This window comes from Megalopta genalis, unplaced genomic scaffold, assembly GCF_051020955.1.
Source record: "Megalopta genalis isolate 19385.01 unplaced genomic scaffold, iyMegGena1_principal scaffold0050, whole genome shotgun sequence".
NCBI classification, from domain to species: Eukaryota; Metazoa; Arthropoda; class Insecta; order Hymenoptera; family Halictidae; genus Megalopta; species Megalopta genalis.
The window spans coordinates 167,399-187,265 of record NW_027476119.1 but is presented as its reverse complement, the minus strand read 5'-3'; the positions used below and the strand labels follow the sequence as shown (position 1 = coordinate 187,265).

Below are 19,867 nucleotides of genomic sequence, written 5' to 3'. Positions count from 1 at the left end.
AAATGCGACAGTGGGAGAGGACTGTGCCTTGCTATCTCCGAGTTGGCAGCTCGTCGAAGCTTCATCCAGGTTTGTTTCAGTTCCACGCGCAGTTCAACTGTGTCTACTTGTGCCAACGTTTGTCGTTGCTCGCGCCGTCGTTGAAATCTCCGCGAACCTGCCACCTTTTCATTTAGTTTTCCTCTAAGTGATCGAACCTGTCACCGTCATTTTCGTTCGCGTTCATCAACGACAACCAGTTCCGATTATTTCCAATTTATACTATCTCCTAATGTTTTGATTGCAACTCAAAGGTACTTAAAACTCTTTCTAAATTTCTGTTAAAAATTGCCGGAAACAATCGAACGAATCTCAACGTCTCAGCCAATTCGATCCGATAGATGATAGGCACCGAGCCGTGTTTTCATAGAATCGTTTGAGTCGAGTGTAAACACTCGATCGAAACCGTAGTGTTTTGATCGAGGAAGGTGAGTCGCAAAAAGTGACCAGAACCTCCGCGGTTATATTCGCGGGAGAACCAGTTTTGAAGAAAAAAGAAATGCGGTAACGAAAAACAAGGGATAATGTTGGACGCAAGCTACAATAAGCACCCGGACACGTTGCCAGCCAAAGGTACGTAAAACTTCACCGGTGCGCGTTTATATATACTGGACCAGTGAATTTTATTGGGCTGCTGTTTTACGTACAAATCACCAAATTGTTAACTTAACACATTATTTTCCTAAACTTACTCTATACTGTATTCTAGTACCACAATCGTTTTGTTACTGAGTCAATCTAGTAATATAATATTAGACGATCTTCAACCATGTCGAATGATATTAATTTAAATAGCAGTCTGATAGTTACATTAATTCTTGCGCATTATTTACGCAATTATTGACTAATTATTGTAAATCGGGACTATTCAGTATTAGAAAATGTAACTATAAACGGAAGTTTTCTTTTTTAGGTTTTAAAAATTTTTATTTATAGCTCAAAAGGACCATAATAAAGTTTCAAAGGATTTCGTTTTCATTCGGAAGCATCTAAAATTTGTTATGGAACTAACAACAGTATATCTACCATTGTTTAGACGAAGATGAACGTTCATTTGATAATTTTCCACAAAAACACCTTCATGTGTCAATAATTGTAAAACAATAGTGAAACTGGTCGTTTCTATTCATCTGTAACAGGTGACAAATATGTCTATAAGAAATGTTGGACAAACGTTTTTATCGAACTCTCTCCGATTGACTAACAATCGAAAAATCGTTATACTTTTGGACGCGAGCTCTAAAATATTTTATGGCTACCGTTACGAATACGTATAACAGCGCGCTTCTTGCCTTTCGACGCAAAGATTGTTCGTATCGAAATACGAATTGCATCACAAGATGCTTTGAGAAAGAAAACGTATTCGCAAATCGATGTCGTTTTTCACTTATCATTGACTTAGTTGATAGTCGAAAGAGCGTGCGGAACAGAACGCCGCAAACATTAAGATAAAACTATACGTGAAGAAAACAACACTATCACAGTTGATTACGCATAAAGCGTGGCGAATTTCTTGAATCATTAAATCTGTTTTCCTTCTGTTTTCTTGGACCTCGGGAAATGATAAATCGCCGCATCTGTCTAAGCAGATTGTCATTCATTGAAAAAAAAAAAAAAAATGATACGGCTAGAATGAGCGTCATTGTGAATGATAAGGAACAATGTTATGACTGGATGGAATGCTCAAACGTATTCGCTGCACGAAATAAGAGTTTATTTGTCGGCGAGGTATTTTTGATCCATCGTGATTTGCACATTTATATTTGTTACATTGCTATCAACGGGATGATCTGAGATTTAATTAAAAAGCTTAATCATTTCTAATGTTATCGTTCCGACTTTTGGGCTCAATAATTAAAATATATTGTTTGTTTCACCAACAACCATTTTTCTTTCTTTAATGTTTCCTTGCTTGTTGCACAAATAAATAAATAAATAAATAAATAAATAAATAAATAAATAAATAAATAAAGTATATATATATATAGTAATAATATATTGTAATTTGTACATATATATTGTATATATTGTGTAATTATAAAATTAATTTTAAAATATCGCAAATGTGTTCAGTGGGTGAATTAAATTAAATTACACAAAAGTAGGTCACAATATTCTGTTGTGATGCGATGTATAATATAGATAGTTTAATTATTCTGTGTAGTTATTACGAACCATGTTCTCGTCTAATGGCATCGAAAACAATGCTCAATTAGAATGCGTCTAATTAAACGAATTGGATCATTACTCTGGGAAAAAAGGAATTGAATAAAAGAGCGGGCAAGTGCACGTGGCTAAATCGAATAAAGCTGCTGGTGCATGCGCCGCCAATGGAGTGCATAGAGGAGCATAAAGAGCAGTTTCGTTAACAGAAACATCCCTTTCTTCTTTTGAGCCATAACCGCGCGAAGCACGGTCGACTTTAAACTGGGTTACGATCGAACGTGGAGAATTGTGTGTTTCTTTGCCATGGAATCTCGTTCGTTGACTGAGTGTACCGATTCAATGAGGCCATCAAGTCAATGCAATAATTTTTATCTTATCGTGCAAATCGTTAATCTTTCCGCGCTCATTTTCTTTTCATAGATATCTGTTTATTTTCATTTTGTCCGATCGACCTTGGAAATCGCCACTTCATTTCAACCACTACACGCAGTCAAGAGATCCGAGAGCAATGAATCTCCTTAAACTATAGCTATTCATCGCCTTCAAGTTTTATTACATCGCCACATTGGGATGATACTTTAATCACGCGATCATTAAATATAAAAGATCTTATTCTTCTCGCTATCGATATCGAGCTTATGGGATGAGCGACGAGTTAAAGAGTTACTATTAATAATTTTCATTCTATGTTCTCGGCACCATTCGAATGCTGGTTTTCATTCCGTTTCGATTGAATTCGAAATCGTTTCTTCAATTAACTTTCGATGTTTAATAAAAACCACAAGACTCGTTCCTCGAGTTCGCCATCTACGGGGAATCGGGACGCGGATATCTGTTTTTGTCGTTAGGATAATGAAAGTGTTTTAACACTTACTGATACCATTCACGCGGCTTCCGCTGACTTTCATATTCAAGCGAGCATTGCATAATTCTGCGGATGTGTGGTGAATCAGAGAAGTGCCAGTAAGAAATTCAATATTTCATCAAATTTGATGATGTATCTAACTGAAAAACTTGTAACGTTCGTCATTGGTATTGATTCTCGATCTCGAACATACTTAATCATGTATGAAGCAAATCCGGAATGGATTTTATCATCTGTATTACCCATTTATTAAGAAAAACATTGGAAGTCTTGCTCCTTTTTCTTTTTTCTTTTTTAATTTAACCACTATAAACCAGGTTTTCAATGCATCAATTGACAATATTCTTCTAAAAATTTCTTAACCAATGTAAGTTTAATTTAATTTCTTAACCACCGTTGTAAGGAACATTAACGAATTTGTTTTATTGGTATCTATAATTTTTGATATAAAACAAAATTAGTTCAGCATCTGTTTGAAAACGTGATATGAACAAATTGGGTGAATCACTTCGTGATCTTGTTCTAATCATTGTTAAAATATTTCCTAAACTAATGGGTTATATGAATACGCTAATAGCTTTTTCTATAGTCGTCCGCGTCAATCAACTATAACCAGAAATATTTTCCACGAAAATCACGATTTGCACAGCAATCGAAGTGATTTCATTTCTATGATTCGCCTTGCGTATTGCTGCACACAAAAATTGCAACAACACGGACCGCTTTATTAACCACCCTAAGATGCAATTTATTGCAATCTATATGAGTGTTCACTATCTAAAGAGCAACGGATTAAATTGCTAGTCATTAAGCCCATATACATTACACAGAGAATGCACCCATTTATCGCCCATGACGTCGAAAAAAAAATGGCTTATCGAAAATTACTCAACGATTTTCTCAGTACCGGTATTGCATATTTCAATATCATCTGCCGATAACAAACTGGAAATCGGTATTCTCAGGAGATCAGGTGATCCTCGGGCAATACTTGCAGGTGTAAAAGGAGTTTCTATTGAAACTGTTGTGATTGTTTACCAAAGATATCAAAATCAGGTGTGCACTTCAAAATAAAACTTGCTCTCATATATTGAATCTATAACAACGTGAAAATACAACTTGCTTATACAGCGTGTTCCAAAATTATGGTATTTTCGGGAAATGAGTGGTTCCTGAGGTGATTTTAAGTAACTTTTCTCTTAGCAAAAATGCAATCCGCGGTTTCGTTTACGAGTTATTGACGAAAAACAATGACCAATGAGGGGCGAGCTCGCTTGGCGCTAGGCAGCCGAACCAATGAGCGGAACTGGGCTTCCTGCGCTCGTTGATTGGGCCGCCTCGCGCCAACCGAGCTCGCCATTCATTGGCCAATGTTTTTCGTTAATAACTCATAAACGAAGCCGTGAATTGCATTCTCGCTAAGGAAAAAGTTACTTCAAATGACCTCAGGAACCCCCATTTCTGGAATGGGAAACATTTTTGGGACACTATAGAAAGCTTCTGCCATACATTAAGTATACGACAAACTAAAACTAGACATAATCCGCTGATATCTATAATTCATTCGAAGAAAGTTCTATTGGTAAGATTTACGAAAAACTCGGAAATAGATTTTAATTCAGATCTAGAAGAAATCTAGCGTAATGCTGGTCCGACTGAATCTAGATCAATGCACTTAATCCAGCTCGTCCGATTATTGTGATTTAAAAGACACCCTTTCAGGTCTGCTATGGATCTGTCTGCTAGCATGGACGGTCACGACGTGTCATGGAGTAGACGTGAACTGTTGTACAAAGGGTTCCAAATGGATCCCCCACACGATGAACTGTTCCGATGGCAAGAAGGTTGAGCTCACATGTCCGATCGGTAGTTACTTGATTGATCCGAACACATCCGTCGCAGACAATTTCACTGTGATCGAAGAAAACGGCGAGACCTGGCTTCTGTTCAACGAATTCTTTTCGCATAAGATCGCTTCAAACGGGTAAATGATCAATTTCGTTCAGTTCAACCACGAGAAGATTGCTAAATACCTTAACAATTGTGAATCATGTCAAAGATCCGATTACAAAACAGAGTATCCCGTATCCTCTTATCAATGGGCAGGGAACGCTTATATCGAAAGCTGTAACATCGAAAACATCATTTATGTCGGCAATGGACTTGAATATGAGCCGTTTATTTTGAAAGTGGCATAAGTCACTTTGTTTTTCAGTGGATATATTTAAGGGTTTGCGTTTTAACACGTTTAAAAATATGGATGCTAATTTTCGAGAAGATTTACTTGTATTTGTTATCTCAGGATACTGATATTTTTCTCAGTATAAATAATTTCGTATAAACATTAAAAAAATCACCACTTTTCATTACGGTAAAGTGACTTATGCCACTTTCAAAATAAATGGCTCATATATCGGTGTTTACGTTGTTGGGAAAACCTTCTTGCATCACGAAACTCTTTCATGGTACGAGATAGTGGCGAAAGGTGGGAAAAATTAGTATTTAGTTTTCGATCATGGAGAATGTTACCTACGCGGGAATTAATTGCGTCATGATTATTTTTAACCACTTTTATACTTTTTTCAGTATTTAGGATACTGATTATTCAAATTTATTCCTCGACAGTAGCTCGTCCGATTCCCATTCTTAAGTATCAACAGACGAAAGCTACATAAACTTGTTTCGTTCATTTAAATAACTATCGATTATTTCTCTGTCTACGATCTCGAGAAGTAATTTCGTTCATCCATTTAGAAATTGTTTACAGTTAATTATAAATATTTAAGTAGACATTTCACGGGCATTGTTTGACTTGTTAGCTCAAAACTGCATAGATCCTGAAAAACGGTGATATATATTCTTAGATTTGTTTTCCTGAGCAAACTAACAAATCAGAAATCGAAAAACACGAAATTTAATGCAGTGCTATTAATTCTTTGCACACTCGAGAAATTGCTACACTATTTTCAAAAGAATTTTCACATCATTAAATTTGCCTGTATTTGATGAATTGTCATATAATAGAGAAATTTTCTATAAGTATACGCGTTCAATTTCATATGTATCAAATAAAAACAGTCGTATCAGATGAAAATACTATAGGTTGAAACAAATGTCTCCATTTTGGAATAAAAATAGTCTCGAATGCAAAGGGTTAAGAAGGGTAAACAGACATAATTAAATTTGTTATTACGATAATCAATGAAATACAAAACTTTGTTCGTTTAAATATATGTTCGCCAATTTTCCATAGACCTTTTTCATTTCTCCGCTTTCCGAAAGAAGAATATAAATCAGTCGAGAATGTCAATCGATAAATTAATTGATACCCATAAAATGTTGAAAATCTTCGTTTCTTAGAAGAGCTTAATTCGAATACTATACTGATTACGACATAAGCGAGCGTCACACCGCGCCGCACCGAACACATTCTGACGAAATTACGGACATTGATCGATCCGAAACATTTTATCTATCAATATTTCGGAAACGACGCTGGCAAGATGACTAAGAATGAAAGATTTCCGCGCATCAATGACAAACCTAATCAATCCTGCTCCATGTTCAGGTTTTGCATAGTGGACCGGGAAAATGGTTCCCACGGCGCTTTAGTGTGCTTCGAAGGTGAATATTCCACCGAACATACGACGATATGGCGAGAGACACTATTTTGCATTCTGGGTGTGATATCGGCGGTGTTTCTTATCGCGACATTGGCCGTGTACGTTCTGCTTCCGGAATTAAGGGAGATACAAGACAAAGCTATGATGGCCGTAGTCACATCCTTGGCAGTAGGCTATATTGTGCTATCTGTTCAAAACCTGAGACCGCAGGAGGATGGCGATCATGGAATATGCATTTCTTTAGGTACGAAAAATTCATTCAGTAAATCTTGAAAGCTGACGTATAGATTTTGTAAACCAACCAGCATCTGCTTTTCTACAACGCGGCGCCATTTTCATTTGGTTCAACAATTTTATTCTCCTTTCTCAGGATTCATGTTGTACTTCTCGTTCGTATCCGTTTTCTTCTGGCTGAACGTCGTGGCGTTCAACATATGGAGAACAGTCTGGTAAGTGAAATTGTGGTAAACAAAAGCCTCGGATTAGTGAAAGTGAATGCGACCAAGATTAAGAAGAATTTTTCTAATGGAATTCTATACGATCCGGTTTCCGCAGGTTCAAAAATTTCACGATTAGAGACAAACCGTTGTTCACGATGTACTGCATCTACGGATGGGGCGGACCTCTCTGTTTTCTAGTGGCAACTCTAACTACCCAACACTTGGAGGGAAAGCACCTGAAACCAGGTTTCGGCGAGCGAAGCTGTTGGTTCAGCGGTAAGATTAACGATTTCATTTTATTCTCGTGCTTCCTCTGTCGCGTTATACACAGTGTCCCGCAAAAGTGTTCGTACACCTTTTAAACCGCAATAACTTTTTTAAAACTGGACTAAGTGACTTGAATTTCTTTTTAGATGATAGCGGGACTAATCTACTATGCGGTGGCTAAAGAGCTTTTTCTTTAATTTAGCCATTACTTGGAATGAAAAGAAAAAATTAAAAACCCTCATTTTTAACTTTTTTATCCGAGACTATAACGAAAATTTAAAAAAAAATGCCTTTTGTAGACGTCGGTAACTTGTATGCGTGCTGAAAATTCGATTGAAATCGGTTAATCCAGAGTCCAGCTACAAGCTGAAGGATTTTAAAAACTGCAGATTTCTTACAGTTTTTGGTCAAAATCGTGATAAAACTGTGATTTTTGCGATCTTTAATTTGTTAAATAACTCATAACAACGTGAACTGATTTCGATCAAATTATCATCATGCATGTAAGTTACCGAGATCTACGAAAGACATTTTTTAAATTTTCGTTATAGGCTCAGATAAAAAAAGTTAAAAAAACGAGAGATTTCTGTTTTTGTTTTGTTATTTCAAGTAATAGCAAAATTAAAAAAAAAAAGCATTCCAGTCATCGTCTAGTAAACTAGTCCTTCTGTCGTCTAAATAAAAATTCAAGTCATTTAGTTAAATTTTAAAAAAGTTATTACGTTTTAAAAGGTGTATGAACACTTTTCTTAGGCCATTGTAGACACATTGATATGTGATCTAGATAGAATTGTCAGTGAATAAAAGATGAACAGAGTGTACCGTGCTGGAAGATAAAATGTATGAATACAGGCAACTTCTGTCCCGTAGCTGTGATCGACGTGTAAAGTGAATGAACGGGTGGATTTCAATTCAACGATAGTAGATTGTAATATCGGTGTACAATGTTCCAGGCACCGAGCAAATGTGGGCGTACTTTTACGGGCCCATCGGGATCCTACTCACGCTGAACATGATATATCTGGGACTGACCGGCTGGCGGCTATGGCATCAATATTGCGATTACAACGGAAACAAGTTGCGGGTACTCCGTTTCAAATGCATGCTCTACATCAAGCTGATCCTCGTGATGGGCATCACGTGGATCTTCGAGGTGGTATCCTATGCCGAGGGATCCAAAAACACCATCTGGTATTTACATTTTTCCTTCAACTTAAATCGTGCTCGCTGAAATTCCTTTCTCTTTGCACGCGGTTCCGTCGCATTTAACCTACCGTACGTAATGTGCGTAGAAGTTCGGTAATTGATAAACACGTTAACGAGCCGGGCAGCTGATTGTAAACATTGAACGAACCGAAAATAACTTTCTGTTCACTGCCATCGCGGAAATTTGCGTGAGCACAATGCTGTAAAACAATCGTCTATCTTAATTACTGAAAACCGCTTAATTCTGCTTCTCGAACCGCGATCATAAAAACGTATCGAACCATTGTCTCGCGAATCATAGCTGGTCGAACGTTTCGACAGATTGTTTACGTTGTGCCTCGATTTCCATTCAGGATTCCCACGGACATTCTGAATGCGTTACAAGGGCTCATAATATTCCTGTTGCTGGTGGCGACACGGAAACGCGTCAGGAAGCTGCTGGCAAGAAAGAAACCGTGCGGAATCATCTTTCCAAAATCCTGGGCGGCCTACGAAGACGAGGAATGCGAAGACGTGCTACCCGAGGAGATCGAGTTATCGCAGCAGGGCTAGCGCCACGGCGTGTGTTCATTTAGGAAAGTAGAACTCGCTGATAAACACAAACACGAAAACGTCTCTTCAATGACTGCCGCTTCCATTCTCGAGGGTACAGTAAAACCTCGGTGTACTTGAGCGCGAGCCGTGTTCATCGCATTCGCCATGAAATAGTTTATGTAGCAACTTGTTAGAGTGTCTTCATTCAGTTGATTTTCTTTTGTTTCCGTATCACAGCTAGAGAATATTTACTCTGCTTTATAGACTGACGACAATGCGTCACGGATTGCGGACGAAGCTATTTGAACAACCGATGGTTCATTTATCGGTTTATAATCTAGTAGAGTCGCTCTAGGAGGAGCGACGAATCAATCGTTTCAGTGAAATTTTCTATGATTTTTCCTTTGCTTGCGATCCAAGTGGAACGTGACAATTAAAGTTTGATGTTATTTTTAACGGTCATTTTTTTACATGTGTGACTACAATGATTCGTCAGTACAATGATTTATCACGTACAATGATAAATCCGGTAGGGTGATTCATCTGGAAAATAAACACTAACTAAAACATTACTAAATTTCATTTGAACTTTGTATTCTACATATCTCTTTGAGATTTCTTATACGTTGTAAATATAACATATATACCCAACGTAGTTATGCACTATTTAGTAGGTGTTCGTTCGAACGTCCATATCAGGATGCTTATCCGAATAAGTAGAAACAATGAACGTGAGTAAAGTACTGATACTCGACACAAGAGGACACAGACCCGACTACGTGAGTTTTCAAAACAAACATGTTTATACATCGCGATCAGAGTTCTTTGGAAATCACTTCCAAGAATTGATAGGGACGGTAACAGTTGCTTAAGTGTGCGAAAATGCGAGCATCACTATACAATGTGGTATTATCAACTGAAACACATCAGGGGGGAGATCGATAGTTGATCAACTGAGAATAATCTCATTAATTGATGCTCGATCTTGATAGAGAAGTTTTTCATTCCCACTCTAGTCAATTGTTTGGCAGAAGAAGTGTACGAAATAGTTTCCCACACGATCATAGTTCATTTTTCTCTTTTGAGTAAAGAACCGAGGTTCGCGAACAGCAGTAAAGAAGATGAAGATGATTTTAACACAGCATCTACCTCAATAATTGAGCGCATTTTGTCTCCAACTCTTCACAATAATCGAGGTTCTACTGTACGACTCATAAAAGTTCCCATTCTTAAATGGCCAGTGGAAATTTTCAGTTATTCTCCAGAGTTTACATATAATCGCTGAGAAACAAGTCGAAGAAAACCATTAGCTGAAGCTAATTATAATCGTAATGACAAAATAGAATTTCTATTTAAGTGACGCATGCGCGGAAGCGGCATCTTTCTTAGAATTACACGATAATTGAATACTCTCATAATTCGCCTAGTCTCTAACGTAAGTTGAATCGTTGAACGAGGTACCGCGGGATTTGTTGTCCGTAGTGTCTTACAAGTAACTAATTGGTTAGACAGCAGATCGTTATTCATTTGCGACTTCTTATGAATACCGTAATGGTGCGTTCTTTTTTTATCGACACATGAAATCTGAGGACAATCGTTGCCGCGGGTTCGGTGACTTCGGTTGAATTGCAAACAAAAAATATATGTCGTTTAAAATTTATAATTCGTTGCATTCTCAATATTCGCATGTACGACGAATGCATACAATCTGCTGTCTACTGACTGCGTGCCGTTCAACTTTAAGAATCTCTGTGTATGCGTGTGTTATTGGTTAATGACAACGAATACCGACAAGATGATAGTAGGTGACACGTCGTTTACCAATGATCGATCGAGCGATCGATTCCACCGAATTGCGTATTAGCTAGAAAGGATTTGCCGTTCAAATCGTTCTCGTGTTTCGATGCGTCGCGTATTCGATCGACTCATCGCGATGAATCCGCGTGAATCGTTGTCTTCCCCAGGAAGACACGTACGTGAACTACGTGAACTTTCATTCTAGTCGAATGACGCGACGTCAATCTGTCGTAGCGATTGACGTCTTTTCGCCATAAAAATGCGACCGGCGACGAAACTGCAGTTTCTCGACATGCAACTCTGCACTGGGAACGAATACTTATTCCCGTTTTAACAAGATCGCTGGCCATTGTCTTTTGGCAATGATTCTCGGCGTTTCTGAAACATGCTTTAAAAAATTTCAACACTCATGAAAAAATGGAGCGTAATGGATCTTTTTAATCTCGGCCAGAAGTGCTTGTGTTTGTACATTCACTGGAGATAGTTCATTTAATCAAGTTTTTATAAAAGAAAATATGTCAACGACAAGTTAAATAACGCTAGTTATTTATACATAATAAGCTGAAATGTAGGTATGTTCTGTTACCGACTAAGATCAAAACCTAGTTAATTATTGCAGTGTTTCCAAGCCACTGTTTGTTACGAAACAGTTGACCTGAAATTCAGATTTCAACTCGCGTTAAGAAATGTACACCATTAATTGATATTTAAGTTTATACATACTTATATAGACGTAATGCCAAACTATCTAATTTAATCTATCGATATGTAGGACAAAAATTAAGTTTTCTCTGTAAGAACAACAATAATTCACAATTTTGTTAATTATTAATTTAGAAATAATTTTCGCAACAGGATTATTTCAGCATCGAACACAAATTAAATGAACGTGGTAATTTGTAACCATATTGCAATTATTCGCAAATAAATATCCATTCCGAATTAAATTTTCAAGGGAACTGTATTAAACCTAGAATTACATATGTGCCTTGATACCTAAAATTTTCGTTGTATATGCTTAAGCTGTGAATGCGAATCAATGTGAAATTACCCAGAGCTTAGCAGTAGACTCTCGTGCACATTGGTTACCAATACAATAAAGCGTTAAGGTATACAAACATTTGTTCGGCGAAACTACCCGTAAGGATTTTAGGGCTAGATGCACCGAGCTGAATCTGGAAATCTGCGAGTTTTTTAATATTTCAACCGTGAACGCGTGAAGTCCACAGCTCACTAATGAGAAACAGCGGCTCTGGTTCGTGTGGTCAGCGTTACGGTGATTAAACTGAGCAATGCGCGCAAGTAATCAAGTAGCTTAACGAAGGCGAGATTAACGAGACCACTGCGAGGGAAGTAACGTGTTTAATAGCCGACAAACCCATGTCTCGGTAAACGCGTTGCCCGACAGTAGTTTGCGACAGTCACACGACGATGAGATACGCTTATTGTCGTAGGCCAACGATGGAACGCTTTGTGCATCAGCAATCCGTCGGTGATCGATATTTCTCTAACGCGAGCGCGTTGCCATGTGAAACTTTCCACGTAGCAACAACTCGTCTGCAACTGCGATCCAAAATTTAAAGATGGCCAACGTTATTTTAGAAAATACAATCAAACAATTATGCATATAAATATTTCAAATTTTCGTTCTTCATCGATATTTGATTTAGCCAATCAAAAATGAAAGTCGTTGATTTTCGAAAGAGATAGATCTGCTCTACCACGCGATTAGTTAAATTTTGCCTCAAACTAAATTTTCCAAATGAATTGAATGATGTTCGCGAAAATGACGCGTTAATTTCGTAGAAGATAACAAAAATTTAGGTGATAAACGAAATTAATTTTGTTTTGAAGTTCGTCGTATTTATCTGTCGATAAATTTCCAGTGGAAGACGTTAAATATTTATTTTAATATTATACATTGCTTAAATTCTGTGAAAATAGTTTGTGCAAACGAATTTGTAAATAATATATGTAATAATAAAACGTAAATAAAAGTATCGATGATGAGTAATTCCGGCAATATAAATCAAAAATGCTAAGAATTTGAACAAATTACGTATTTGTTAGTCTTTTTTATATTAATTGACATTAATTGACAAGTATATAGTTTGTATTAGTATAGCCTAAAAAGCATAAATTTATGATTTAACAAAATGAGAAACTTACTTCATATCTATTCTTAAAAAATATTTTTATTTAAAAAAAAATGTTACAAAACTATTTTTTGTTGATGATGTCTTTAAGATTGCTGCAAATGTGAATTTGTGTGTGAAAGCAGAAACATTTCTCTATTCTTCTCATTTTCAATACAATAGTAGCACCGCTTTATTAGAAAAAAATTATTTTAAAGCACGTCGGAATGACGACATATCGAAATTATCCCTTTTTCTCATATATTCTGATTAATCGATGACTACATCCAAAGTAATTTGTATCTTAAGTAGGGACCGTTATTTATTAGTGCTATTTTTCTGTGATATCTTCAAAATTTGTTGTATCCTTAACACATTGCTGACCGGGAATTTTGCAACGTCTGGGCATAAGAACACGAGTTAATTCGTGACCGATCATCAATGTGTTAATAGGACTAATCGAAACGACGAGGAAGGATGAAATAAAATATAGTGTCAGTTCAAGGACGAACTGTTTACGTAATACGTGTGCGAAGGAATTGCGATATAATGATATGTAAATGATAAATCAGTAATGAATCAGTCGCTTAAACCCGTAATATCCATTATACATACGTACGTGTATACATATAACGATTGTTCAATTCTTACCGGTTACAGTTTGCAGACTTATAATTCGAGTGATATAAATCATCAAGGGTTATTTCAATATTGTTAATACACTATGACCGATTTTACAGTGTATAGACATAATCAGAATTTAGCATTTTTCAATTATATATTTTCATTCATATATACAATTTATGTCAAGTTTATATTCATAACCTTAGTGTTACCTAGGAATAGTTTTCTAAATGTTAAATAGACATTCCAACTATATAATTGAAACACAGACTTTTCAATTTCAACTAAATTCTAAATAAAATAAGTACATTATCGCAATCGTTATTAAGAAACGTATGTATGCAACATAAAATGCAAATTCGAATAGAGATAAACATATTTATCTACATCATTACTTCCACAAAAAATTTCATGATGGTTTGAATTCATATGAAATTGATTTGCTATCTACAAACGAATGAACAATTCTTACTTGCAATGTAATTAGCGAGGATAAAACTAACCGATCTCAAATAGAATAAGATTGTCCTACGAAGCGTTACGTTCTTTTCAAGCAAACGTGATAGACGTTACCCTGTCTTTTCATTTGAATTATCCAATTTCAAATCACACGATACTTATCCACTTCCTTCGATTAAGTGCTAAAATAACTTCATTCATGTACGATGCTTCTTTCATAGAGAATTTCTGTCGAATCAAATTTACAACTGTACAAATGTTTCGAGTGCATCTAACCTATACCGATCGTAGTAGAATAGAACTAAAGTGGCTTGCGACGAACCGAGACCGTACTTACGTTAACCAATAGAAGAGCAACAAAGATTCGCGCGAAGTAAACGTAAATGAAAAAGGTGAGGATGCGCAATGGGGAATCGAGTGGTAGGGGAAGAGATGAGACTGACTATAGAGGGAGTAGTAGGTAGAGGGACAGAGATGGACTACGTCAGCCAATGAACATGAACGAGAAACGGAGAAAGAGAGAAAGAAAAAAAAACAATACAACAGAGAATGGGATGCGATGGCGGTCGGGTATAGGCAGGGGTAGGTCTTACTAAGCGGACAACCCGCCAGCAGCATTAGCAGGTATGGCGATGAAACACACACGGGAAGTCCATCGTCGCGTCACAATGAACGAGTGAATCTAACGCCCTCGAGGTAGCTGTGATCGCCACGGGATCGATCAGGACAACGCTAAAAAGACGCAATCACAAGGAAAAACGCGTGACCAATGCGCGGAACATGTGATAGAAACACGAAAGGTGCTGATTCGATGACATGTATTGTCTCGTGAGCGTGGTACTCGTGGTCGTGATCGGTTCACTCGGGACAAATGATTCGCGTGCAGTGTTCGCCTACACCGACAGTACAACAAATTTAATCAGCGTCGCAAAGTGTTGCGAGCCTGATGAACTGCTCGTCGACGACACGTGCACGCCATTATCGAAGACAAACGAAACACAGTGGCAACCAGAATTTATCGAAGAAAAGGTGAACGGTATTTCACGAAATAGACCGGTAGAGCCTAATTATGAATTAAAAATTGGTCGACCAAAGTGTCAATCGAACGAACGCCAATGGGATGTATATGATCATCGATCGGGTGAAGATCGATTAGCTATACTGACTACCGGTGTGCTACGACACTACACTACCGATTCAACCAAAGAATCGTACGAGAACGGCGGTGTTTATGGATTTAGACCTGTAGGAATAACAGACGAGGATGAATTTGATACTGTTTCCATTCATTATGATTATCCATTTGGACACTACTGCGCCGACAAAGCCATATGGAGCAAAGATCGTCTAGCTACGTACGCGATGATCTGCGTACCTGATATAGTCGTTGGATGGACCGACACGAATTATTTGATGAGGCATGCTATCGATCCCGCTTTCCACGCGATATCGATAGCCAGTTACCTAGTTGTCGCGGTCGTCTACTTTGTTTTGCCGCAGTTGCGTGATCTTGTGGGAAATATGATAACCAGTATGACTCTATGCCTTATAGCTGGCCAATGCGCTTCCACCGTACGAATATTTACGGAATTCGGCAATCACATTAGTTTTATGGTCGCCGGTATGAGTCATAAAATCACATTCAAAAATATGAACATATATTTACATGCAAGATGTTTGTCTTCTTCGTATAGTAAATATTATTGACGATGCTTCTAGAAGCCAAATTTCTGGCATTGTTTTCAAAGTAACAGCGTATGCCTACGCTCGTATAGACTCGATACGAATGTGTATTATCGGCGGAACAGAGATTTTTTAACCATTCTTTAATAGCGTTTGCTTCGTTATAACATTTTATTAAATGCAACGTACCCTCTTATAAAATATGAAAGTTAATGAGATCTACAACACGCATTGTTTAAATTTTCATTAAAGGCTCAGATATGAAAATATAGAAACGTATTACAATGTTTCCAAAAATTATTGTACATATTTCAAAACGTACTCAAATACTTTTGTAAGTTACTGCATGTGAAGCTCATGCTAAACATGTTAATCGTTAATTAAACATTTACTACACGCAGTTAAACATTCTGCATATATCATGAATGATATCATGCTTCCATTGTTTATGTTTGTTTTCAGATACTGTAATGTATGTCTCCCTACTAGCTGCATTTTTCTGGCTCAATGCCTTGGGTTATTATGTGTGGAGTACTTTTCGTTCACGGAATGTATTCTTGCGGGTCACTGATGGCAGAAAATATTGTTACTATTCGTCATACGTGTGGGGATCGACGGTTTGTATCGCAGGTACTGCGATCTTTGCGCATTTCGCACTAGAAACCAGCAAACCCGTCATTGGAGGGGCTATTTATCCACCTCAAGAAACAATCGGATGGCTCGGTGTTTCTGTATTATTCACATCCATCGCTCTTACGATACTGGTTGATCTAAGCTTTGTGCTAACTACCGCAAACAGAATCAAACGAATGATTACATACGGCCGAATTCATCATAAAATGAAATACAGTTTCCGAATGTTCGTTTTTCTATTTGTCTTGATGAGCACCGGATGGCTGTCATTATTACTGTCGCGACTCAATTACGATATACTTGTATATTGTCATATCGTCATAAATTTGCTTCAAGCAATTTTAATATTATACGTTTGTGTTTTTGGACAAAAAAGAGTTACATTTTTATTAGGTAAAACATGCAATTGTTGCAACTCGGCAGAAAATATTGACGGTCTCGATTGGGGAGAAGAGATGACTGCCATTAACGCGGGATATTGAAACCTGTTTAATTTTTCTTCGTACTTTAGATACTTAAAGCGAGAGAAAGGTTTAACTAAGACTAGAGATGGGCTATATATAATGCAACTAAGGATTAATGAATTACAATTAAAATATTTTACCAAAACTTTTTACGGTAAATTCGTTTTTAACATATCAATTAAACATTTTAATTATTAATGCCCAACTCTAATTAAAACCAAGCGTGTTCATCTTCTAAAGTACACAGAGTAAATTATAAAAATATAGAATACCATATACTTTTAAATCTACAAGATATATTCAATATTTTACTTTTTGTAAGTTACACTGTGTAAGTCGAGTTAAACTCGTTTGAACTTGGAAATTCATATGAATATAGAACAAAACACATAAGATCATGTTAACAGTATTACATACACAATGTGACCTTAATGACCAAATCACCTATTGAAGTGACAATGTTGTTCTAATGTAAATGGCAACAGAACAGATTAAAATATTGTATATAATATTTACCTCAACAGCATAAAAAAATAGTTTTCTTTTCAATTGTTTTGAAACGCAAATGTTTATAATGGTATGTGCCTTAAAAAAATATTGCTTTTGCCTTATGGAATTGTGCACTTATTAGAAATATTCTTAATAAATTCATACTACAAAATACACACGCGCCTAACATTTTATAAATACTATCATCTCATCTATTATCTTATAGTGATAGTGTTATCATTTAAATCATTTTTTTAGTTTTAAGATATTCACCTAGTATTTATATTTGTATAGACATGAAATTTTTGTACAGAAGCTGTATCATCTCAATATACTCTTATAAAATATATCTTTCAGTCATTTACATTTTTTTTATTCTTTTTGTATTAGAAAAAATTTCTATAGCTTACCTGCCCAAATAATCCTCCTTCAGGACGATCCAATAATTTAGATAACTGACATCTCACTACTAAGTGGCAATCATCCATTACAGTATTGAAGAAACGCCTGGTTGGTAATAGAGCTTCCAAATCTATTACTAGCTCAAGGAATCTTTCACAGTACCGTACCTTATCTGATAAAAGTGGTCCTGTTAAAAAATATGTTGGTTAACTCCACAATGCAAAAAGTAGACAAAAATAATAGAATAGTATACATTGCTTCCTAAAATTCCCTTAAAAGTGGATAGACATAGTGTATACTACTATAATCATATATTTAAGCTAATGACATATATAATAATAAATTGTTTATTACCCCAAACAACTTTATTTTAAATATGAAAAACTATGAGTCAATCAAGTACTCTGACACTAAAATTCGAAAAGGTAAAGTTTACTGATTTAGTCTGTGAACAGACTAATTGCAACTTCAATTATACAGTCAAATATAAGAATTATCGACTTCAGTATAATGATATCCTACTCTCTAGTAAATATCTATAATAGGTAAATTTGTAAGTTGTAAATTTTATTTTTTTTATAAGATATGGAATTTTTTAATATTTACTGTGTCTCACAAAATAAGCTTTTTTGATGACTGTAGATTATATCATAACATGATTTTAAATAAACACAGGACACAGATATCGTGTCAACCATCAATAAGGAAATTATGTAGACTACCATAGATAAAAACTGTATTTATAAGCAAACCAAACTGAAAAAAAATCTATATAACTTAATGAAAGTATAATAAAAACTATGCAAAGTTTTACATTTGTTGGTTACAATCATCAAATGTTAAAAAAATACAAAACAAGATCAATATTTTTCACCAAATAAAAAGAATGTCCCTCTTAATACGTATTGTAGATGTAAAATAAACAACTACTATCACTTGTCTCTGTATACATTGTAAGTTTTGTTATTTTACCTTCTTGAGAAATTGTTTCCAAAATTTTCATAAATTTTATCATTAATCTGTGTAAGAACTTCCTTTCCCATTCTAGTTTTTCTTTAATTTCTGGATTATCTTTCTTTCTTAAAATTTTCCAATATTTTCTCCACATTGGATATTTTTTAAATTCCAATTCTCTACGGCCTTGTTGTAATGAAATCCACATAGACAGCGAGACTAATCTTTTCACTTCTTCTCGAACTAATGAAATCTCCATAGAATTAAAACAATGATTTAGAAATACAATCAGTGCTGTCTGTTCTTTTAAATCAAAATCCATTATACTATCTTCTAGACAAGCTTCTAAAACATTTTGGAAGAATTCTGGAAAATGTTCTGGATTCTTCTCAAATGCCTCCCAAACTTGAACACGTTCACGAAACTTTTCATTGACCATAACAACAATGGACATAGTGTGAGCACGAGTTGCATTGTTTGCATTGTAATTTGGCCATAAAAAATTCTCCAGATACTGACTAAATTCTAGCATCATGATCCTGCGAATTGAGAACTTAGATGCGCATATTTCTTGAACATAAATATCTTCAACTATTTGAGGATTGAAAGATAAATGTGAATCTGTTGTATGAGGTGCCCAATACTTGTTTGCAAGCTGTAATGAAGGTAGAATTAGGAACTTTATTTTTGCAATAGTGAACGACGAAGAAATATGTTTATTAACAACAAATACCTGTGTTATTCTATCAGCATTAATCTGCTCGACTGTAGGAGCAGGATTATTACTTTTAACAGATGTGCCGTTTTGATTTTCCATGTTAACTTTTAATAATCCTTCTATATTCACAACATAACCTAACTTAATTCAAACCCTTAAACACTGTAACACACATGACACAGTAACTCATAGAAGACTTGCATTCAGTGTGACACAATTGTATTTATGTAAAATTATTGTAGTATTTAAAATTATATTACATCGCTTATTTCATTTGATTTTGAATGAAAAGTTACGTTTATTAATTGTATTTACATTTTAATAACTATAAACGTATGATTTTTATGCCAGGCAGTATGGGAAACAATC

General features: G+C 35.8%; 3 protein-coding genes across 3 annotated transcripts in view; 2 read left to right on the top strand and 1 right to left on the bottom strand.

Moving 5' to 3' along the window:
• Positions 1 to 19,867, bottom strand: part of LOC117226718 (RNA helicase aquarius) — a 27,947-nt gene extending 8,080 nt beyond the window's left edge. The window contains exons 1-3 of the mRNA XM_076527865.1: positions 19,514 to 19,867; positions 18,799 to 19,435; positions 17,835 to 18,013 (exon numbers count right to left, since the gene is read on the bottom strand). Of these exons, the coding sequence (XP_076383980.1) occupies positions 17,835 to 18,013; positions 18,799 to 19,435; positions 19,514 to 19,597 (900 nt within the window). The 5' untranslated portion in view covers positions 19,598 to 19,867. The remainder of the gene's footprint in view (positions 1 to 17,834; positions 18,014 to 18,798; positions 19,436 to 19,513) is intronic.
• LOC117226720 (putative G-protein coupled receptor Mth-like 1) lies at positions 44 to 11,884 on the top strand. The gene is made up of 7 exons (XM_033481342.2): positions 44 to 612; positions 4,793 to 5,054; positions 6,639 to 6,937; positions 7,064 to 7,142; positions 7,249 to 7,409; positions 8,354 to 8,591; positions 8,960 to 11,884. Exons 1-7 carry the CDS (start codon positions 564 to 566, stop codon positions 9,156 to 9,158), a joined length of 1,287 nt encoding a protein of 428 aa, XP_033337233.1. The 5' UTR covers positions 44 to 563; the 3' UTR covers positions 9,159 to 11,884.
• Positions 14,000 to 17,788, top strand: mthl5 (G-protein coupled receptor Mth-like 5). The gene is made up of 2 exons (XM_033481341.2): positions 14,000 to 15,776; positions 16,301 to 17,788. Exons 1-2 carry the CDS (start codon positions 14,972 to 14,974, stop codon positions 16,951 to 16,953), a joined length of 1,458 nt encoding a protein of 485 aa, XP_033337232.2. The 5' UTR covers positions 14,000 to 14,971; the 3' UTR covers positions 16,954 to 17,788.